The 24786-nt window shown below is 38.8% G+C and overlaps 2 protein-coding genes across 2 annotated transcripts in view; one reads left to right on the top strand and one right to left on the bottom strand.

The window, feature by feature from the left end:
- Positions 1-1570: 1570 nt before the first annotated feature.
- Nrx-1 (neurexin 1) overlaps positions 1571-24786 on the bottom strand; it is a 214821-nt gene continuing 191605 nt past the window's right edge. Inside the window, exons 15-18 of the mRNA XM_026812360.1 lie at positions 20041-20149; positions 9380-9702; positions 8236-8527; positions 1571-1896 (exon numbers count right to left, since the gene is read on the bottom strand). Coding sequence (XP_026668161.1) covers positions 1571-1896; positions 8236-8527; positions 9380-9702; positions 20041-20149 — 1050 coding nt within the window. The remainder of the gene's footprint in view (positions 1897-8235; positions 8528-9379; positions 9703-20040; positions 20150-24786) is intronic.
- On the top strand, positions 6245-7221 carry LOC108623942 (uncharacterized). Its single transcript, XM_018022850.2, has 2 exons — positions 6245-6919; positions 7053-7221. The coding sequence occupies exons 1-2, from the start codon at positions 6531-6533 to the stop codon at positions 7060-7062; spliced, it is 399 nt and encodes a 132-aa protein (XP_017878339.1). The 5' UTR covers positions 6245-6530; the 3' UTR covers positions 7063-7221.

The following is a 24786-nucleotide window of genomic DNA, read 5'->3' as shown; positions in this document are numbered from 1 at the left end:
TAAATTGTTTAAATATTTGTTAATTGTTAGATTATTTTAAATGTAGTTTAAGAAGATTACTATTACTGTAATCATTCCACAGTATGTTACTGTGAGTAACGAGAAGCAGCATGTCAGATATAGCGAGAGATTGATTTATCATAGATCTTGCAGCTACCGTGATTAGATTCGCGTTTCCTCTATTAGCATACGTAATGTGAGCACGCTCAGCGAACAAGAAACGTTGGATACAGAAATTCGTGTTGATACATCAGTTGATAGATATTATTAGCATACGCAATGAAAGTTTCTTTGAAAATATATTTAACAGATCATCTCTCGCGATTTGTTATACATATTTAGTAACAAGCATTTTCAGACGTCTGATAGTAAAAGAAATACTGAAGGATGAAGTACGCACATAAAATTCGACTAAAAATGCAGTATGAATGAATACAGACATATTAGGATTTTATATACGCATATTTTTAGTTATCGTAAAAGTAGGAACGAAAATCTTAGATTGCTGTGATAATTCTTTTACGTGCATGAAAATAAATCGTACGTCATACGAGTTATTTCTGATGTCATTATGATGAGAGCTACTTGAATACGTTACTAGCAGCCGAGGTTATCCCCTAAAATATTCGGCGCATGATATATATTTTTAATGTAACATAGCGTTCCCGGCGCTCAACGTGAGTGCCCTAGATTCGAATAATCAGATACGGGGAACCTAAAATAGGAGAATTTATTTCGTCCCGTCACGCAGGCCCGACTGACAAAGTTTTCATAAAACGATTTTTCCGCATTAAAACAATAAAATTTGAATACAATTTTCAGGGTAAAAATGTCAACTGCGAAAAACGTATTTTCTATTTGACCATCGTGTTATATTATTCATGACAAAATGGTTAATATACCTTTTTAATGGGATTGTCTAGTAACACATATTTTATATGATGAAAGTGCAGGTGTTCACTGTGCGTGTCAAGAAGACTGGTGACGTCATAAAATATATGAATGGGTAGACAATGAAATATTTAATTAGACGTGGTATTTAATTAAAAGCCTTACATTATATATACGTCTGTCCATAATATGTTTTTACGAAATGATTAATATCTACGAATAAAGACATATTTCTGCGAGTTAAAAATTGAAAAGCTTTTCTGTATACAAAGATAGAGTAAAGAGAGCTAAGAGAAATAAATACGTCTGTGCTCTGTAAACACAGAGGAAAGGAACACAGGCAGTAGGATCCCTGAATAAAAGCTGGAATAAGTGCACCGTGTGTTTGCATGACGGATCATCTGCTTTTCCTTCATACCGTAAACGACAACTACTTTTCTGTTCAGAAGAAGTTTAGTTTCAAGCAGAGCTATGGATCTATAGAAGAACCTGCTCTTTTGATACGTTTATAGATTGTCACAAGATCTGTCATTTGATATAACGTTTTAAATTACAATAATAAATTAATTCCGTACAAAGTCTGTTTATATAAAATTAATAAATAAATGATTATTTATATGACAAGTTTTATTTTATTTATGGTCGTCCTCACATCTCATTCGGCTGTGTTCTTTATTATTTACGAATGAGAATGTAAGTATGCGTTTTTACCTTCGTTACACGTGGGCCCAGTGAAACTGGTCATGTCGCAGTCGCACGTGTAACTGTTCCATTGCTGGACGCACGTGCCGTGATTCGAGCACAGGTCGTGCGTGCACTTTTTGCCGGGGTGAACGCCGGAATACATGTCGCAGCCGGATTCCACTGAAGAGCTGGGCACGACCGCATCCGAGATCAGATTGGTGCTCTCGCCGCTGAGGTCCAACGATGCGAGGCAACCCTCGAAACCGTGTTTACTGAGTATTTGCTTTGGCAGTTGACCGTACTGCGATTTCTCCACGCCGCCTGAAACCGTGAAACGACGCGTTAATAGCGACGACCAGGGGGGTGTAACATAGTTTCAGTTTAAATCGTTTTGATCAACGTGATGACATGATGATGACAATCATTTATACTTGGGATGGAATGATCGCATTAGCATTCTTAATTGATAGAACAAATTAGGAGGACATTTTGTGTAACATTTTGTATTTCTGTATTTTCGAGAGTGTAACCAGTTATTGGATTTCGTTAAGAGTGTGAGACATAAAAAAACATATCTGTGTTTCCTTGCTTGCAAACAATTTTATTGGAATTCTACAGAATTTGCATTCATTACAATTTAATAAAGATGAGTAACATTAAATGCTGTTTTTAAATGTTGTTTCATTTCTACAATTTATATATCTTGGTCAGTTAGAGCATCAGATGTAGATTACTTCTTTTAATTATATATTTCTCTGCAGTGTCCTGTTGGGTCTCTTCTTTGGCCCTCAGGACACTTCCGTTTAGGAACCTGAATGACGGTCCTGTATTGTAATTCAGAGTCGTCAGCCGGAAGACTGGACACCCATGAAGTCGTGAAAGTTTGCAAGATGAGCATAACGAAAAGAACATTCACCAGACAGAGTAATTTCATGTTCCGGTTCTTCATTATTCTTGCAAAATCAAAATCAGTTTTCCGATTCTCTTAATTCTCTCTGGTAGTCCTTTTGTAATTTTTTGCGATCAACTTACGTTAACCTGCTGTTTAGACGATTGTTCTGTGAGGAACTGTGACTGAACTGACGAAGCTTCCAGCTTTTATCCGTTGAACTCAGTCACGAACAGAACATTACGCAGACAGTAAAGTCGAATATTCTTCGAACGAAATTTCAAATTTATGGATTTCTAATCATTTGGATATTGTTATCTAGTTTTACGGAATCATGGGGAAATGATGAGCCATAAAAATGCATGAAGTTGTCACGCTTCCTTCGAGTCATCACATTTATTTCGCTGAAACTTGAACTCTTATAACGAAGCGATGGTTACGATAAATAAGGGGGGTGTAACAGTGGTTGAGTTTAAATTAGCGCGATATTAGTTGAAATTATTTATACTTGGGAATCATCACAGTTGCATTCTTAATTAACACTGTACAGAACAGTTTGCAATTAATTTTATTTGAATCCTACAGAATTTTCATTCATTACAATTTGACAAAAATGAGAATCCATTAAATGTTGTTTCATTTCTACAATTTATATATCTTGGTTATCATTATCAGATTTAAATTACTTCTTTTAAATGAAAAATGTAATGTTAAATATTTCCCTGCATCGTCCTAAAGCATGGTCCCTTCTCGTGCCTTTAGGACACCTCCTTCTAGGAAAATTACAAATGATGCACCTGCATTGTAATCCATGCTTGTCAGTCGAGAGATTGAATACCGATGAAGTCATAAGAGTTTGCAATATAAATATAACGTGAAAAACATTCACTAAATAGAGTAATTTCATGCTTCGGCTGTTCACCATTCATGCAAAATCAAAATCAGTTTTCCGTTGCCTTTAATTCCCTCTGGTAGTCCTTTTGTAATTTCTTGTAGCCAACTTTCACTAATCTGCATCAGATTCATCGATATTTGTGAAGGACTCTGGTTGAACGGATGACGCGTCCAACTTTCATTCACGAAACACAGTCGTGAACAAGATTATGCAGACAATAAAGTCGTGCATTCTTACATTTCTTTATGGATTCCTAATCACTTTTCGATACTGTTATCCATTATTACGAAGTCACGTAAAAATCATAAGCCACAAAAAAATATGAAGTTCTCACGCTTGCTTGCACTGATTATACTTATTTCGTGTAATGTGACAAGTCTTTCTGATAACAGAACTTTTTTTTAATTTATGTATTGATATTTAAATTGATTCATACTTTGACTGATCAATAGAATCCAAAGGCAAATAAACCGAGTGCGAATATTGAAAGCATACGACTGTCGGTAAGCAATATATAACGTGTTCCTTCGAATACAATCGGTATTAATTTATGTCATAAGCGCTATTCGGTATTGTTTTTTTTATCATCCCACGTTGGACGTAAAACCAAGAGGCATAAACATATATAAATGATTTTCAAGTCACGTATACAAAACTATTTATTAGAATACTTTAATTTGTCTATTATTTTACAACGTTCACATTTACATTCATTTTTATTTTCAACATGATAATGAACTCACGTAGCACATAAGAAAACTATCATTACTCCATTATCTGCAAGACTGGGATTTAAAAAATTGCAATATTAATGTTAAACACGAACAGGCAACTTCGTGATGATAAAACGACCATAAATAAAAAACAAAGTAAAAATCAGGATTACTTGTTATATATAGCGTATAATTCTTGATGTTCGTTCTTTAGCGAAACTTAGAGCACATTTATGTTTAAGATCCAAACTGTTTCTCTATATAGAACATTGTGTACTTTCTTATTTAGTCTTCCGTGTTTTGAAAAATAAGAAAGTACACAATGTTCTATATAGAGGAACTGTCGGATCTTAAACATAAATGCGCTCTATAATTCTTAAGTCAAGAAGCAGAATAAGGTAAACGCGAAAATAGTGTATCGTCGATTTTTAAACAGCGAGATTGCAATATGTACATTATGATAAATTATCGTCTAGTTTCTTAAAAATGTAGACTTAGAAACGATTTAAAATATGATTCAATGACACTGTATCAATAATCAATTATAAGCTGATTAGATATAGGACAGCGATTAGGATTATAAAAATCTCGCGTTCTAAAATCTTTATCATTTAATTATAGCGTGATAAATTCATACATCTTAATCTGTTCAATTTTCCACACTATGTAAAATGTTCACAAGCACTAAGATTGAATAATAATTTTTAAGCACAGTAACGTAATAGTTGTATTGAAATTCAAGTTATCCGTGAAAAATCGAGGCATTGAAATCTACTTTTAAGATTTGCACTTAACTGCATCAGAAATTGATTCACGGTTTCGATCACAGATGCCGGAATTCTAATCAAAAATTTCGTTCCACTTAGCAGCTGGCTTATCGTTATGCCCGATGGACCAACCGTGTGCGGAGGAAGTGGGTGGCCGGCTCGAGATGATATGTATAAATTTAAATCCGGCTATAGTTAAATGGTTCGTCTAAAATGCGCTAAGTGCATAGATGTCGAATCGAGGTGCTCGGTTTTAGTGATAAGAAGTCCAGATAGATTGTTCTTCGTCACCATATTTTGCCGAGGTAACGTTCATTTGGTTAACCGAACTTGCGATTCGACAGAAATACCGCGACGGATTCGCGGCTGCTAAAATAGGAACCATGAGAATTTTCCGTGCAAGCTTCGTCTGGATTCTTCTCATCATCTTTGTTATTCAATTTACAACAATACACTCAGAACCAGTACCGAGCAGAACGCTAGTTACCAGATCAACAAGAAGACATAGAAAGCACCATCGTCAACGTGTGTCTTTTATGGAATGTATGGATATTTTCTTCTACAGGAAACACCAAAGAAAGTGTGATAAATTATAGTAAGTTCGTCTTATAAAGCGCTAATATAGTAATCGATACGAATTGATTAACATAAATTTTATCGAAGTAAACAATAGAGTATATAAAAGTGGAAATCTAAATTTGTAAAATAATTCGAAAATAAAACTTGTAATTTTATGATTAAAAATAAATATCTATATTTTTCAGTTCACGTGAGCTGAAGGGATTATTCTCAATGTTCGGAATTTAGTGTACGTATCACAGATTTCTACTCTTTTTAAACGAATGTAAAATTTTCTAGAAATTCTTTTCAGTCAAATTCTTGCTTTTATCTTAAATTGACAGTCGCGTTTTTAAAACAGCTTTGCACAACTATAATAAATAAGTATAAAATAAGTTTGTCACAGCAACTGGAGATGATAATATTTTTTAGAAACCGATTGATCACGTAGTAAAATAATGATAAACATTAAAAATGCCAAGGGAGAATTGTTTGGATGAACGAAGATTAAATTGATGCGCTGCCCAGAATGCGTATTGTATTCCTTCTACATTAATAAAATGTTATCGATTATGATTATTGCTGATATGATTATTTATATTATAAACCTTGTTAATAACTGGTACATATATAGGACAGCAAATTATTTTTAATACGCACAGATAGAAAATGAACGAGTGATTTTTCATATGACATTTTTAAAACAAGAATGTGCATAGAATTTGGTACACCGCAATTATAAAAAAGCAGAATCGCTTATCAATTGTGGTTTTATCAACCACTTATCGCGTCGCCGATCGGCGTTAAATCGGGAAAGCAAAACCACAAAGTAAACTAAGCGAGGGATTACAAGTTGACGGAATACTGGTTACAAATCTAATCTAGACGGTGACGGAATATTGTGGTTAAAAGCCGGATGCACGAGAATCCCCAATCGACTTGTATACATTCGCGAATCGTATCTCGCCTCATTCAATAGTGACCAGTCGGAGGAATCTCATTTATACGACTTGCACGCGCTTCATTCCTCTTACAATTATTTAACAATTACGATTAAAAGTGATATAACAATTTCGTCAGTGAATTTCCACGTTTCTTTGAGGATTTTATAAAGCGCGGCCGAGTCTATCAGCATGTCACGACTCACAAGTGTTTACTTCATTTTTATTGTTATTCAATTATTAGTAACGCTATCGACGTGTCAGGTGGACGACAGGTTGAACGTGCTTGATGAATGGAGAGTCCAACCACCACAAATTGAAATTAGATTATTGAAGAGCCATACGTCAAAAGATGGGAACATATTGGACAGCATCGAATATATATTTTCGAACAATAACGAATACGCGGAATCGCAGAAGCAAGAAAATACTGGCAAGAAGTCTGAAGACGTTCGAACGGAAGAAGAGAAAAAGACTACTGTAATACCAAAGTTTGGAGGTAGAACTATTTTCCGTATACCAAAAATCCAGTGCCCCCCGGGTCAACAACGAGATTATTTAGGCGAGTGTAGAGACGTCTTGTAAGTAATAATTTTTCATATATCATCTTTTCAAATAAAATCCTGATAAAACAATTTGAAATATGGATCAGTAATCTTCAGCACACGCGAATTTATCGAATTTAAATATTGTTACATTTTTTTTGTATTTCAGTGTACCATAGAAATCATAATTGTGAAAAACCAGAACAATTGCATTTGACCGAACTATAAGAAACTAGGAGTGGATGTATGCGTACGACGTTACGCATAAAAGCTTTACTCTCTAGTTATCTTGTTTCTATATACTTTTGTAAGAAATAAATTAATTATCTAATCCTAGACGAGTAGATCGTATCAATAGTTTACATAACAAATCTCGAGAATGCGATTTTTAGAAATCCCATCCTGCGTACTTCGACGAACGTGGCCAGTATCTACTATTTATACGTTTGATCGATGATTTCATTCTGAGCACGCCGATTTTCAACTTTCCGACTTTATCACGGCAATCTCTCCGCTCCGAGCGATACGTACCGCGATAAATCGTGCCGGGTTTTTTGAAATTCGTGATTCATAAAAGTAACATTTTTCAGCTTCGAGGTATCGAGACGGTTTTACCCTCGCCGAAGGTCAGCGATATTTCACGAAACGAGACCGTCGCATCACGTCTCCGTTTTGATAAGTGCGTCACGCACGTTTCATACGTACCTACACGCAGAGAGCAAGGGTGATAAATTAAACTCTCTGGTTTTATAACGTAATATGATGTCAGTTTCACTTTGCGTGACACGATGCGCGCTTTAAAGTAAGATAAATGTCCCTGCACGCGTGTAACTTATGCATCAGACTAGTATTTTCGGACGATGCATTCATGTAAGTCCCTGAGAAATATGCGGAAATTCCTGCCCGAGCCTCCTAAATTGCTGTATTTTTGCTGTTATATTAATCAGGCTTGTCACTCTCTATAGAAACGTCACTATTCATTCTCAACATTTATTTATATCGTATAATAAATTCTATTAGATTATCTCGTTTCATCATGGGATGCTGAATTTTCAGTTGAGTAAGACATGTAATTAATTTTCATTCTCTCTTATTTGTATAATATTGATAATGTCATTCTTAAATCTCTGAAGATAAGACCAACTATTTACGATATCTATGTTCGTGATTACAAAAGTACTTATCAGTGGCTATTACAACTTGACCCAATTCCATCCCTAGTAAAAATAATTCCAAACGCAGTTCTCATCGCAATAGAAAACTATTATCAACTCACTAAATCCAATATTTTATTTAACGAATCATTTTTGTCTTTCCTCTCGAAAAATGCTAATAAAATATTAAGTACTCACCAACATACAATATCCCGTCGAGGTCGAGGTTCTCGTTACTGCCCTGACTATTGACAGCGGTAACGTGATCGTCGACCGCGAGCGTGTGCCTTTTCGGCGCCGGCCTGCCGATGCTCACCGCGTGCCATTTTCCATCGTTTAGCTTCGACTTTGACGTGTCCCTGATCCTGACCGGTCCATCGCCCAGGTCGAACACGTAGTGGACGTGTCCACTGGCCAGCTCCACCGCGATGAAGTCCCGCTCGCGGCCGGCATTGAACAAGATCAACCCGTTCGCCTCGCGCGTTTTAAACTGAAACACGAGTATCATCAATTAGAATCAAGTCTTTTTATATACTGTTTTTAAAAGAACCGAAAATGTAGACAGAATTCACTATAATATTTTTTGTATCTCGTAAAATATATTGGTACTTCGTGTCTTAATTTTTATACTGTACTTCTTATATTATTTTGATTTTTTTTTTAAATTTCTAATGAGTTTCCCTGAAATCTGGTGCTTTTCTCTCGTACTGATTTGGTACGCTTTTCAAATAAGCTTTGATGCAAAATATTTATAGAGCTCGATTGCGCCAACCAATAGTGCATTCACGTCATTATCATGGTAAAAACGGAAGCTTGATGAAAGGCAATGGGGTAAATAAAAAATCCGTCGACTGCGGGACGTAATTAGGGAAGTGACGGCTTATCTGTCGCTTGGCACGAAAAGCCAGGCATGATTGGTTTTCACGTGCACCACCGTGACACGTGCAGCGATTAATCCAGCGTTTGTGCATCGAATCGCGAACATCGGCGAGGAAGAGAGATACAGAGATCCTCTAATTGGGCTAACCTTTTGTACGGACACGTCACCGTTGACATTTCATTTCCTCTGTGGACCCTGAACGAAACACTAATTTTCCAACGTGCACCAAAACTGACCAGAACCACCTCAGTTTTGCGTATTTTCTTTCCAAGGAATCGTAAAATTCCGTCAAGTATTATGCATTTCAAATTTTGTGTTTTAAGGAAAGTATGAGACTTCGTCTAACTTATTTCTCATTGGGAGACTTGCATTAGTAGAATTAGTAGAACACAGTAGAATGAAAACAATTTAAAAAGAACATTGAGTCGAGGGCAAAATTAGAAGTTGTTTGAAAAATGTTACCTGGAAATAGATGTTCGTTTCCACGTACGCTTTCAAGACGGGCAATCCTACGAACGTGTGTTTCGACGTGAACGTGACTGGATAATGGACCGGGTGATTCCGCTTGCCGAATTTGCCTGTGACCCTGATGATGGGCGTTACACCTTGATGGGAAGCCTGATGATTTCCAGAACTTCGCGCTATTTCCAGATATGGGTAGCCGTTAAACCAGATCTGCTGCAGCTGACCAACGAAGTGCGGGATTTCCTCGCCGGCGTGCAAATACCCGCCGATGTGGAGCCTTCGGAATTCCAAAATGCCTTGCTTGCCAAGCGGCGTTTCCGCTGTCAAAGGGAATCGAAGAAATTTTGTACGATCCGGTGAAAGTGATTAAATATTGTATGAAATAAAAAACGAGTTTTTATATGAACATTAACCTTTTGGAATAATCATATCTTATTAAATTTTCAATCTTTCGTTTAATGGAAAAGATCGAATGCTTCGTAAATATCTGTCTACTTCCTCGATGGCCACAAAATTAGTTCTGCATTCTTTTTGTGTGTTTTCAAAGAGGGTAGGAATGAGAGTAAGACAAAGTCGTTAATAAGAATCTGGACGTTCGCGACTGGAAATAGAGTAGGGAGGAGTGTGCTCTCACGAAAGTCGAACGGAAACTCCGGCGGAAAGTTACACGGGAACTATTTTAATTATTAGCCCGGCCCGGGATTGTCCTCTTATCCCGGAGACAATGGGAGCTCGATATCGGCGCATTGTTCTTTCGCGGCCATCTTACCCGATCCGACGCCATTAAGCTTAATTGTCCCCGGGCACAATGCACTGAACTTTGTAAATTAGTGCGACGTAAGTATCGACAGCCGTTGCTAATAAATCTGCCGTCGTTACCTCGCGAAAGGTTGCCCGTGAAAACGGCACGAGAAAAGGGATTTTCCCTTCGAAGCTATTTATTCCATTCAAAATTGGGTCAACGTTAAACGTGGAATAGTAATTTGAAATTAAAATGCACCTTAAAAATATTCGACTAATGCCGAATGAATTTTAATAATTCAACGTCTCATTTTCTATAAATATAATATTGATATAAGTGCAAATATTTGTTCATCGAATTAACGATGAAAATGTTAATTATCCGATGCTGGATTTGGTCGTTGAATTTCCCAAATTGTCCACGAAAATTTGCACGCCGTTACAGAAATAACCATGCCCGGCGAATTGGTAGCTAGCGTCCATAAATCAGTCGCCAAATGTATTCTTTCATTTGCATAATTACACGAGTCGCATGTAGATATACGCGAATATAATCCACGCCAACGAATTTGAATCACCGTGCTCATCCCGGTCCGAGCGAACGGGGACAGCGAATTGAATTCTCGAGTAATTTCCAAGTTGTTTCAGTTTCGATTCGATCAAGCGATAAGCATTCTCCGAGTTATAATTAAATTCTCGCCGCCTCCGGTGGTCGAGTCGTCGATGCAATTCAGAGACCAACAAGATTCGCTCAGCGCGGCGGAGCGTGTAAGTTTCGCTTGCACAACCGTGTGAACTTCGTCAAACGCGTCGCGTAATGTTGGGTTTCTCCGCGATTAGAACACCGGGACGTGTCTTCGATGGACTTTTATATACGACGGACCGACGCAGTTCAGAACGGCGAGTTTCACGCGTTGTTTGACGTCAATTTACGATTCGATTAAACGGCCGGCGCTATCGGCCATTAGTACAACCGATCCTCGTTCCCGGTCGCAGCTGCGTGGCATTGTAATTTCGAACATGAGCTACCTACCTGTTTGTCACTTGTCAACAGGTATTGTATACTTCGGCGACAGATTAAGGTGTTTGCGTCTCGTTTTGTAAGCTTGATTATGAACGTTTGTGATCCAGATCTGAATGCTTCTAGTTACGAGAGTTCAAGTACTAAATTGGAAGATGTAATTGTTACTCTGAATAAAAGTATAAACAACATGCATTAAAGGCATAAGAAGATTTGAGGTTCAGAATTCTTTCACACGATCTTATCTTAACTATATTAGATAACCAATTTGTGGATATGTACTGGTATGATATATGTATTTCGATCAGAAACTCCTATTTTAATTCTGCGCGTGACTATATACGAGCAGCTTTGTTGTTTTGTGTTGATACTTCTTGAGTAACAAACCAAAGGACATGGTGCACTCAACCTCAGCCAGTAATTATCGTGCGATCGATGCCAGCGACGATCATACAACTGAAGATCGTGCGGAGCTCATGGACGATGCCCCGCCGACCGACCGACCGACCGACCGACCGGTCAAGCAATTTAGGGTATTGCCGCGTAACTCAATATTGCTGGCACTCGCCATCCATTTAATAAGCTGTTCTGAGGGGGTCGATGCGAGTTCGGGTGTCCCGCTTCATTACCACGACGCGCTTTGCAACGAACGTGCCTCCACTCGACAATGCCTGAAGACCACCGTTTTAGGACGCTACTTTGTGGTCCAGTTCCCTTTACGAGGCATCAGTGTACATTCGCCTCTCCCTTCCTTTGTCTGTTCCAGTTTCTAACTTCGACGCTGCCATGTTTGACATTTCCACTTTACTAATTACTTAGCGTACGACAGAATTATCATAAGCATGATAATTGTTCGTTAAATTGCTATATCTCGTATCGAATGCATTTACTATTTTTGGGATCTTGAATGAATTCTCACTGATTTATACGAACTCCTCGACGATCAGTAGTTTAAGGCGGTATTGGTCAAACATTGATCGAATGTCTATAACCATTAGAAGGCAACTCGAGTTCAGATTATATTTATTCATCTTGAATTACTCAAGCTTTCATGAAGTTATTTTATAAAACATCACGATCCTTCCAATGGGCAGAAGGAAATGAATAATCCATGTAACGAACCAGTATTAATATCGTCGGTTTGTCCGAAGTGGAATGCTAATGGTTGGTCAGTGAGACGATGGTCCGTGCATCGTGCGAGGCGCCGCGCTCGCACGTGAAATGCAATTACGCGTGGACGTACCGTGTAACCATTACGCACGGAACCACCGAAAGAGAGACGGAGGGAGGGATGCAGGGTGTCGGTTATCGGTTATAGACAGCGATACACCGGCGCCCTAGATACGCTGCAAATCGCATACATTACGGGCAGCTTTACAAGAGATCGAACGCGGCGGCATTGAAACTTTATGCCCGGCCCGGACTGGCCGATTGGATTTTCCGGCCTGCCCCGGTCATACGCCGTCGATGGCCCGCTAAATATAGTGGCACACGCCATGTCACGCTCTACCAATCGATCCGAGTATTATGTATTTGAAATCGTTCGGCGGGGCTGTTTGAAAATCGTAGTTGGGATTTGGAAATTGTTTCGAGATCCGCGATGGTTGTTTAATGGCTTCGTTTGTTTGTGAATTCGGATGGACGAATCGGGAACCACCCCGAGGGAAAACACGCTTTGTTTCGTATATTCGAGAGATTGTTCGTGAAACATTCGAAAACGAAGGTATGCGAGCAAAAATCCTTGTTACGCGAAGCCGTCACGTCAACATTGGGCAAAATAAGCCCTTTCGGGCAAATATTCCTTTCCTTCGATTCAATATGAAAAATAAGAACGCTTTGAATCCAGTGGCATATCAGTTTAATCATTCACATTTTAATCCGTTTGGGATTGAGAAAAATTCAGTTCAAACGCTTGAAAATATAATACCGGTTAAAATCGGAAAATATGCAAACGCACAGAGAAATTACAATTATCGGATGACGCTCGGCGCTGAATATATTAGCTTCATCGCAATTTTGTTGAAAAACAGCCGGGGATAACTGGATGAAAGTAATTTCCTTGTTTGAGAACAGTTCGACGATGATAATTTTAAAAGGTAATACGTGATTTTGACGGGAGGCATCAAAATTCATCGCAATTCTCTGTGATCCATTTTCGTTCCCGATATTCCCGAATGAGCCGAATAGGAAAACGGCGTTTTGGCTTTTCATCGAAGATAACCATTTTCATCCGTCGAGGTTCGTTCCGAAACGTTTTAGATTAATTTTATATTCGATCCTATACTTATTCGATTTCATCTGCTTTCTACGTGATCATTATTATCCGATATATTGAAAAACTGTCGTAAATATCAGTGGCCAGAATCTCCTACATTTTTTAACAAATAGCAGTTTCCATTTATATCTGCTCAATAACATTTGCACTATTTTATATTGTTATTTCAACGAAATCGTCTGATCACACTATGTTCTCGTATTTTTCTTCTTAGGAAAAAGTTTTATAATATAAATATTCAATAATTCCTCTACACGTTTATCACCGCGGAAGTAATAAATCACTTTAATTCGCGAGAACGAGTCACCACTATATTGCATTTAAACCCCGTTGCTCCTCCACGAGTCTCCCTAACAGGGAAAGAGATTATTTTTATGGGTCCCGTAAAGAGAGGGTTGTATAACGAGAACTCCCGTAAAAAGAATAGAACAAAGTAGAATCTTGTTATAATGAGGGAGGAGGGCTAAGCGATTTTCCATTATAACGACGTTAATTTCAACGCGAACACCTTATCCAATAGAAAAACGTTTGATCACATAAAATCCTGTCACGTTACAGAATTGCATTATTAAACTTCATATATTTCAGAATATTTAAAACATAGAAATACGATGAAAATCATATTCGAAAATCTTGTGAATTATGTGTGTTAATTTTTTTATAATCGATTATTATTACCATCTTCTCATCATTTAATTTTGTACTTAAAATATTGAATAATCTTTTCTACACGATGGTAGTAAAATGAATTATGAAACACTTTGATCAAACGTGAACTTAATCTCGATCCACGGGCAGTAGTATAACCCAGTATTTCGCAGACGTCGAATTCCAGCAGGAAGGAAGTACGGTGCACTTCCTTCCTGCCGTGGCGTTGCTACTGACTGTCGATTATTTATGAAAAAGGACACTGGACTGGAGGTGCGCGCGAAGGCGGAAGCACAGAGACGACGAATAACACAGCCGAGATAAAAAGGGTACGGAATTTTCGTCGACACGTCAGGAAATTCTTCGGCAGGGTGTTTATAGGGTCGATCGATTTCAAGCGATTTCGAATGCACCTCTCGCGGTCGCATCGCAGTTGCGCGTTTCCGGGACTGACATTGCTCTGTGATAAAGAGTGCATTTGCATGCCGACGATTTGCGATTCAGTTCCAGGATCCTTGAGAACAATCGCTGAACGTTCAACGTTCTAGTGGCCAAGCCTTTCGATAAAAAATTCGTCTTCTACTGGCTTTATATTTGTGTCTGTTGGGAATTATTATTTCACGAACCTTTTAACATTATTTATCTTACCAATTATTCAATATGGAAACTTATAAATTGTTAAAAATAAATCCAAGGAAACAATAATTATATAAACGTCACGATTCTTCAACAAGTTTTTTTCAACAAGTAAACAATCAAATATTCCCTCTTCTGATTATAAAACAATGAAGAAAGAATAACATAGAGTGGAATGAAGGAAAATGCAACCGATAGATCGCAACGAGCCACGGAATAATATCGCCTAAGCCGGGGCAACGATAAAAACTCGCAATTCGTTCGATATGATTTCCATCGGACTTACATCGGGGCGTTCGCCTGTTTGCATCGACGAGTAGCCGGTGAAACCGACCCCGTCCTGAGGGGTGGCACGGCGGCGCACCGTTCGGCGAGATGCTCTGGAAAATCTTCAATTAGCATTCATAAGAGCGTCCCGATTCGAAGGATCGCTCGGCTGAATGCAAACGACCGCGCATTTGGAATTTGTGATTTCATCCAGGCGCGGCACGGTATGGCGACCGCTTTAGGAAATTTCTAATTTACCCGAACGTGCTACCTCGCCCTCGTCGAACGAGCGAGGGAAATTTCTACGAGTTGAGCTACGACTCGGTGAAGAACGCTTTTTCCGAAGTTCCGAATTCGAAGAGCGCATCTAGCATCGATTCTTACGATACCCGCGGGACGATGCGATTTTATGCACATTTTTCCCGGTCTCATTTGAACCGACGCCTGTGTAGAGTTCATCGAAAACTCGGTACGAATGCGAATCTATCGATGGTAATTTTAGAAATCAGCTAAGGTGGTTTGAAGAGCATTTACCTCATGTCTGTATTCAATGAGAGATTTCAGAATTTTAAATAACGATTTAACACTAGATTGCCTGAGGAAGTCATTTTGACTGCTTTGGGCAATATAGGTATATACTAAGTTTCAGTCTTTCTAGTGTTAAAAATAAATTCTCATAACACCTTTTAACAAAATCAACAGGTAATGAATTGCAACGGATGGCAAAATCGATGGGTTCATTTCTATGATGAAACACGACTGATAAATAAAATATCACGTGAAAGCAATGTATCAGAGTGCAGAACACGTTAGAAAGCAGTATACAGTAATTACAATCAGGACTGGTCGTTTTTCTACGAACCAATTGCCTAATGCGCAACTAACGAAAAGTGCTTCGCAAAGTCTTCCCTACGGCCTGTCGATAATTTACAGGCGTCGGGAGTTTAATACCCCTCATGCCTGTCAAGACGTAAATTATTATTGAAAATATCGCCGGGGCGGTGGTACTTTCTTCGGAAATTTTCCGTGAAAGCTGGCCTCGTTGTTTCCCAGCCATTAAGCGTCTGAATAATTAACGAGAATCGTCAGGAAACAGTTCCGCCTGACTCGAAGATTTTACGCATCTACTTCATGTATTTAGCACATTGACAAATGTTACGACTAATGTCAATACGTTCTCTCAATTGCATATAAATAATGAAGTACTCATTGCTTCAGCACGAATCACATGATAGTAATTAATTGTTTCATGTTTTATTACGTCTTAGAGTCGCGTATCGAAAAATTGCGGCACGCATTGGTCCGTGACGAAAAAAAAAATGTTGGGGGAATCGATCCCATTTCGATACGGTTGATTTAACCGGCGACGCTTCGTACGCGACACGGCGTGCTTCATAATGGAAATGGAACTGTCGATAATTTCCAAGAAATATGATACACTCACGGTGATGTAGGGGAACCGGAAAATTATTTTCTAGTTGAGAGAACGCCTCTGATACCCGTACACCTTCTGAACGAAAGTCCCGGCCGCCGAGTTACGAGGCCCGTATAAATCTCTCGCCAGGCCGAATGATTCGCCGTCGCGCCCGTTCCCATTGATAAATCTTGATGCGAAAATTGATTATCGAGCGAGAATTTTCTGCAGAGAACACTTCATTTTCTGTCTGAACTTGACAAACAGGGCGGCTGACTGATCTCAGTTATCGAGTCACTCTTCCGACTTATTTTTCACGCCATCGAAAAATAGTATTAAAATTGTACGAGCTTTCATTCTTGACGTAAATCGTGAATGAAACTTAACAGACGTAAAAATCATATAAAATTACGTCAGAAGTCGTTATTGCTTCCGACGGTAGTTAATTGAGGAGCATTCTTGATTAGCAAGGGACACCGTTTATAACGAACGGAGAAAGGGAATGAATCGGAACTCAGCTCGTACATTCTAGCTTAACGAGTAATTATTTCAGAACGGAATAAGATAACGAGCAGTAGAGAACGGGGCACGTCCTCATCCTCTCGTTTTCCAAGTCTTAATAAAATTCCATTTTCTTTTATTTCTCTTCCTTATTCCGCGCTCGCCGAGATTTACTTTCCATTTTTTATACCGGACGGTCGGGTTTTCCTTTGCCCCGCGGTTTCTCAGTATTTCCTTTCGCCGGGCTACGCATTGTCCCTCTATCTCCTCCGGCTTAAACGCGAAATTCTTGTTGGAATTCCCACGCCCGGTCTGCTCGCCTTAGCTGTTACACGGATATTTATGCTAAACAGGGATTTTGAAATACGATATTGTACCGCGGGGCAACGCTCCGCGATCAAAAGGACGCGCGAGGCTGCGTGGAAATTGAAGTTGCAGCCGGGATCAATAACACCTCAGTGTTGAGACACGTGTTCCTATGTACCTAAGCTTTTAATTTTTAGAAATAATGTGTGGGTAAAAAGTTATTAAGTGTATTTCCAATGAGAAGTGCATACGTCTTCCTTTTGATGATGTCGATCGAGAAGGTAATAAGTCAGCAATCCAATTGAAAAAGCTATTTCTTTTTAACTAGCTAGATCGACTTCTCGTTCGTCTATTCGAGACAGTTCAAGCATAAAGGAAAGATACGAGGATCAGAGGGAATGCATCGTCAATGCGAAATGGATCCCTTCGAGAGTCGAAGATAGGTCGATACTTCGACTACCTCGGCTCCGACTCTTCAATATTCGTACGCTCGATTTCGATGCTCGATGCATCTCGAGATACATACTAGCTTTCCTTCTATGTACAATGAACGGATGCTACTGCTCGTTTTTAAACGTTACGTCCTCTCAAACCACGGATTTTTATAAATCGTAGTTTTCTCAACTTTCGAGTCTTGTGAAATTGCGAAGAGAACGTGAAGGCAATGCCTTACAGGGAAAGAAATTGATAAATCGTTCCATGGGAGCGACTCATTCAAAACATTTAGAAGAAACTATTTGAAATTAATATTCGAATGCAATTTGTATTAATAATTCTTGTCGTCCTGCGAGGATTTGAATTGCAAGAATTCTAGGGATATACAAAAATTTATTCTCATGAAATATCGAACATTTCAAGTACGTATGTGTAATAATTCTGCTAAGGTAGGAACGTAATAAGTTCTGTTACGCGTTTTAGAAAACTACTTGTTACAAATTCCGCTCGCAATGGTGGAAAAATATTTTAGAAAATTTCGGAGACGGACTGCGGGATTGTTTTACTAAATTCTGCTTCTGACAGAGCAATAACAGTTTTACAAACTCCAGCCCGTCGTCAGAGAAAACTCGCATTTTCTACTTGTACCCGGTAGAAAAGTACATTTCTGATATCATCAGCCTGAAAGCGACAATGCGTCTCTGTAAACATGTCAACCCGATACGCGGAAATTTGCTTTGTCGTTACACAATTTTCCACTTTACAGAAAAACTAAACAGGAGAATCATATGAGGTTTTGTGAAAGCGTGCTTGACGTTTTTCTAAATCGACCTGTTTGTATATTAGCGATAATTAAAAACTGTGATCTATTCTCGGACAACGTTCTACGAGTTTACTTAGTTCGTACCGACGGTATTTCTTGTTTTCAAAAACAGCTCTGGGGAATTTACATGACAGTTTTGGAACCAGACAATTTCAAAGCAGAACGGGAACCAGAGAACTTGGATTCAAGGTGGAAAGGGTACAAGTCTCGAGTTACGACGCATCGGAAACGAAGAAGCTGCAGGTATCTGCAGTATTGCAGTGTCCTCTTACAAAGTATATCGATGCAAATGAAACGACACGATGTTAGGAACGTCAGAGGAGCGTGGGTGAAGGAATAACAGTGTAAGAGTAAATTGTGTGTTCGTGCCAGACGTAAAACAGTTGATTGCCTTCGAAACGGTGTGTTTCGTTGTGACGATCGTACAGACAGGGTGAAATTGTTCCAGCGTTCGCGGCGGAGTGCCTATTGCCGGTAATGAGAGAGAACAATTCGATTAGGCTCGTGGCGATAAAAAACGCGCGATGAATTGGGAACGTGGGTGTTAACTGTTACGAGCCTGGTTACGGGTGTTAAAGTTTCAGTAGCTTCGTTGCCTGTTCACATAACAGAGAAATTACTTCTTTAATCCCTCGAGGCTTATCTGCTCACTTACGTCACATGGATCAAATATTAACACGATCAAAAATTGATACCCTTGAAGATTAATAATTTGTAATTGAAGTATCGTAACATTTCAAGGTTTATTGACGTAGCAGATAGAATTTATGTTTGCATCACAGATTATATTTCTATGATTTAATATATATTACTTAATATATTAAGAAATTGATGAAAAATCTAGAATAAGAAATTGATGAAATGATTGAAAAATTCTTCAGTGGAACATTTTTCTTTAGTGTAGGCTCCAAATATCAATTTATAACACATCTCGTGAGCTCAACAAAAGAAAGAAAAAAGGGACGGGACGGTAGAACCGATCCGGATAGAAATATTTTCGCTATCCGAGCCGGTTCGTTGCAGACGAACGAGCTCGAATTCGAATGCGAGCCAAGCCCCTTTTTGTGTTCGTTCCTCGGAAACGCGCGAACGAGATCACCGATGTGTGACGAGATATCTCACACGAGAACCCGAAAAGGGGATGCTATAGTAATGGCACGATGAACAAGAGGGACTTGATGCGGATTCACGCTGTTTTTGTCAGACATGCTGTAACATCGAGCCACCCGCGAATTTCGATAGTCATTGAACACACCGCGCGTACATCAGTTTTGTATGAAATTCATATTGTTTGCGAGTAGCCTCCACGTGCCTCGGATTTTTGTGTGCACGCATCGACGCATCCAACAGTTCTAGTGCAACATTATTTTATCGTATACCCATTTAACAATCACATAACTCTATAACGTATACGTTTATTTATAGTTTCGATTTAAATAACGAATTCACAATTATTTGTATTGTATAAATATATGATGTAAAACTGGAAGTCCAGAAAATCCAGAACGATAGATTTAATATTTCTAGTGTTCAATTTTTTACTATTCAGATTCCCATCTATTTTGAATCGTGGGTAAATTGATTCACTTACCACGCACAGCTGGATCGTCGTCGATTTGCAACTTGAGGGAAGCAGACCTTCTGGAGAACCTCAACGTGTGCCACATGTCGTCGTTTAACCCTTGGCCAGTAATCAACGTCTGGAAATTTGAACAAATGTGTTTGATTAAAGTCAAGTATATACGTGGTTTTACCGGAAAGTTATGAAAAACTGGAGAACTCTGTTGAAACTTTTAATTTAAAGTATAATGCGTTGCCCGCAAACTTTTTTATGTTTCAGCTAAATACAATGTTACGCTCTTAAACTTTTAATTTTCGCATTTCACGAGTAGAAATATTTTTACATTTTATCATCTTAATAAAGAACCAGATTCTGTTCATGATTAAAATGTTGATTTTCCCTTTCTTGCATAGTCGATGGATCATGACCAGGTCAAAGGGTTGAGGAATGTGGGTCTTGAATTTACGCTTTTGGGCCAATATGAAACGAGATTGATCGCGTGTTGCACAGGATGTAACCCGTTCAAACGGCGAGGAAACTCGCGCCGCGCAGTGGAAACGCCTCGGGCGGAAACGTGCCGATTGAATTACGTCGCGCGAATGCAATAATGGATACTTGAGCGCGAGCAATTAGAGCCGGGCAACCACTCACCATTAGGGAAATACAACGTTGGCCAGTTTTGGTCCTTAACGATCCCACGACACGACCGTTAACAAAAGTCACGTGTTCCGAAGACCATAGACGAATTAAGAAAATTAATGAAATTTCTACTTAAAACACTTCCAGAGTATAACTAATCTCATTTTTAAAATGGAGCAAAGAAATTTTCTATGATATAACTTTTTACAATAAATAAAAATCCTCCTCTGAAAAAGGCATTGAGATGACGAGCTATCATTGGAAAATCACATGGCGATTGACTGAAATCCACTTTCATCTATGTACTTTCATAACGAGCAACGCAGGCACAGGGGAAAATGTATGCGCAGCCCCGTTCAGCGTGGCTCATGCAACGGTACACGGCATAGTTAACCATACCCACCCAGGAGAGTATGGTAGCATCGATAAACTAACAACACGCGGCGACTCTCGTTTGGTTAAACCACCATAAATCCGGGCAACTCGTCACTATCTGCTAACTGGTTCGGTCCACGCCGCAGGCCGCGATATTCATCTATCACGTGGCACCTGACACACGTTTGTCACCTGACGTCACCTTTGCGCCACCGACCATCCCTCGCGTTCAACTCTGTGAAATTCAACCGTTATTTTCAATCGCTCCGCGGTGACGAGATTTCGATCTATCCTCCCCGAATGAAATTCATCATCATTTCATGTCGCGCTAGATTGAATCAATTTCAATTCATCAATCGATGATATCGTTCAAAAGGTTTTATAAAAATCGGCAAAAATGAAATGTACGAAATCTGTTCAATAGGCGATGATTTATTAAATTAAGGAACAATTTTAGATATATCGTACGTTCCAACGTTAAGTTTCGTCCCATTGAAACGGCGCTTCCTAATGATTAAAATTAGGACCTAATGCACCGAGCCAACCCGAGACACAGAATTCCAGAGAGATCAGAAGATGGGAAAGACTTCGCATTGAAGGGACGCTCTTTACCAACGCGCCGGGTGAAATTACATAGAAAGTCTATCAGTAGACGGATATTACGGTTCCCAACCGGTGGCGGGAGGGGGACGAAGGGGGCCGGCGAACTTTATCGCCGACTCACGCTCGGATAATCGCGCACCCCTGCAGCCACCTACGAATCAATCCGGCAATTAAGGGACGTTTTGTCGCGGTGCTCCAGCCCGATAGGAGCTTTATCGAATTCATCGGGTTTCGGTTCTCGCCGCCTCCTCCTCCTCCCCCCCTGCTCCGCGGGTGCATCCGCGCAGGAAATCGCAGTTGCATAAAGTGTTCAATCGTGCCGCGACGCGCGATACAGTTTATCGATTGTTAAATCCGCCTCTTTCTATCCAACGAGCCGAGATTGTAACGGTTTCATTAAAAATAATTAAAAATTATACATACTTCATAGGAGAATTGTATTGCTATTCTCATAACAATTTGACACGATTTGCTGTATGACTAAAATCGATTACGTATAGATAAGAACAATACTTATGAGAGTTGCATATTATAAAGCATCAATTACACGAGCACGTGATTTGATTAAATAAATTAAAATTGACCATCAAATCCATGATGTATTATATTTGATCGCCTTTTATATTTGATACCAATTTGATTTCGGTAACTAATATTGAAAGCTCGTGCCTGGGCTGGAACGCGTACGGATTATACTTTAATGAAATTCACACTTTGATTTTCTCCGAATTTATCATCGATGAGCGATTGGCAAAATGTAGATATGCAATTAACCAAAATTTCAACGTTAATTATAGAATACATATTCGAATAAATGTAATAAACTTATCCTATTTGTGTCGGCACGTGATTTGATCGCGAAACTATATTTTGTTTTATGATTTCTATAAACGGATTCAGTATAGAACGGCATACTTTTAATTAATAACACATTGTGTTTCAATCTCGCGCGAACGCGATTGATCAATACCATTGCGAAAGCGAACTTAATTACAATTATTGATGAACGTTAAATAATTGTGTTAAAATCATACTACAATCAACGGAATCAATCAGAAATATTACGTTTCAATTTTTACTCAATTCGTTTCTATCGGAAGTCCCTGCTCTTTTATAAACGTCGTTCAAATTCGGACGGACATCCGTGTAACTGGCGCGTTGAGGAAAGAATCCACAAACTTCTGAACCGTAACAAATTTCGTAGAACACGGTGTCGAACTTGAAATCAAACCACGAAGACTTCCGGTCTTCCATTCCGGGGAGAATTAACGCGATCCAAGTCGGGAAAATATCTCTACCGAGGGTCGAACTCTTTCACGAGCTCGTGAAGCAAACGTCCCGAGCCTTATCGCGTTCATTCCCCGATTGCTTTTCCCCCGTTCAACGAACCGACCGATCGCCGGTGGAAGTTCTTTTCACCGATCACCGGAGGAAACCGAAACCGAGAGGAAAAAAGTAGGGAAACGCTTAGTTCGACGTGGCTGGAAAGAAACAAACGCGCCTTCCCATTTTCGCTCCCGATAAGAATTATTTCCAAGAACGACTCGGCTGCATTACTGCCGCTCCGTTTGTTCTTGACGGATAAAACTTGTCGGCCGTGGGTGAGAGAAAATAAAATAGGAATGGAATGACGCAGCCGTGACGATCGGTAAAAGGGAGGAAAAAAAACATGACGGATAGGGGCGCGAAAGGGGAAACGCGGATCTCCCGGAAATTGATCAGGCGATCGTAAATATTTGACGAACCCGGACAAACTTTAATTAAAATTCGTTATTTAAATATTCGGCCTGGTTACAAAGAAATTTCACCGCGGGAAATCAGCACGCGGTGATTTTCACTGCCTTTGTACGTGACAATCATTTTCTTCTCTTTTTCCTTTTTGCAGAAGAAAATGCTGCCTCTTAGGTACGATATTGATCTAGCTTTACTATTTTTCATAATCACGAGAAGAAATGGTAGAAATTCATATAAGAGAGAGAGAGAGAGAGAGAGAGAGAGAGAGAGAGAGAGAGAGAGAGAGAGAGAGAGAGTAGAGAATGGTGAATTGTAATTTGGTCGATTGAATAAAATTCTTGCCTCAATTTTTTATTAAATTTAGAAACTGTTCTAAATATATTTCAAACGTTAATTCAATTATTCGAGATTTTAAAACGATGAGCTAGTAAGAGATATTCAGTGTTGATCAGACATGAAAATAGGATATCAAATGTCTACCAAAGTGACAATGATCTATCTATTATCTATTGTAGATAAGATCCCCTAATTAGGTTTCCTAATTAGCTTCACTAATTCTACATACATCATTTATGACACGCAGACACGCATAAACCTGTCGATCATAAACAATTATAGTTGCGAGTTAAACTGTTTACATCACTTCAATTCATTTTCATTGAACATTCAATATTTAACGATAATTCTATTTACTCTGCTTAGATCGCGTCAATAATTATTCTATGTAAAAATGCATGTAAATATATACAAACATTTCCCTACATCAATTAACATTAATTAAAACGTCATGAATTCATTATGCTAATATTAATAATAATAATAATAATTATGAAGCTTTAAATAATTCATTGTACTCTATGAATCATTTTTTAATACCTCACTGTTTACAGCATAATCTTCAGTGCTTTTTTTATTAAAATATAGCTTACTCCGGATTTTAAACCCACAGTTAAAAAAATCTTTCTATCGAAAAAACTCGACTAATATAAGAGAGGATCAGCGGTTACTGATTCCGGGGATGAATCCGGGACCGTTCGACCGCAGGCCGCTACTTCTCCAATTTCATTTCTCAATTTATAACGTTAGAGATGTGTGTGCAGCTAATTTCCCACACCGTTAATTAATACGATCCATTTAATTGGCACACAACGTTCACCCAATGACCTGATTCTCGTTTCCACCTGTTTACCGGTTGGACAATTCTAAATCTACTTGTTCATATCAGAACTGCAGATTATAATCCTATTTGTTTAATCGATAAAATTTAGCGTGACACCATTCGTCACATCGTCTTGATAATTTGTTCTTTACTTATTCTATCATTTTTAAGTAATCAGATGAATTATAACAAAAGGCATAATTTACACAGTACTGTCCTTCCTCTATCAATGATTAATTAACGATGTATAGGCTATACACATACTT

This window comes from Ceratina calcarata, unplaced genomic scaffold (assembly GCF_001652005.2).
Source record: "Ceratina calcarata isolate Rehan_Ccalc_2016 unplaced genomic scaffold, ASM165200v1 scaffold115.2, whole genome shotgun sequence".
Lineage (NCBI taxonomy): Eukaryota > Metazoa > Arthropoda > Insecta > Hymenoptera > Apidae > Ceratina > Ceratina calcarata.
This window is presented reverse-complemented; position numbering and strand designations above follow the sequence as displayed.

Bases quoted from the DNA above. Each gene is read 5' to 3' on its own strand.
- LOC108623942 (XM_018022850.2), top strand. From the start codon at position 6,531: ATGTCACGACTCACAAGTGTTTACTTCATTTTTATTGTTATTCAATTA.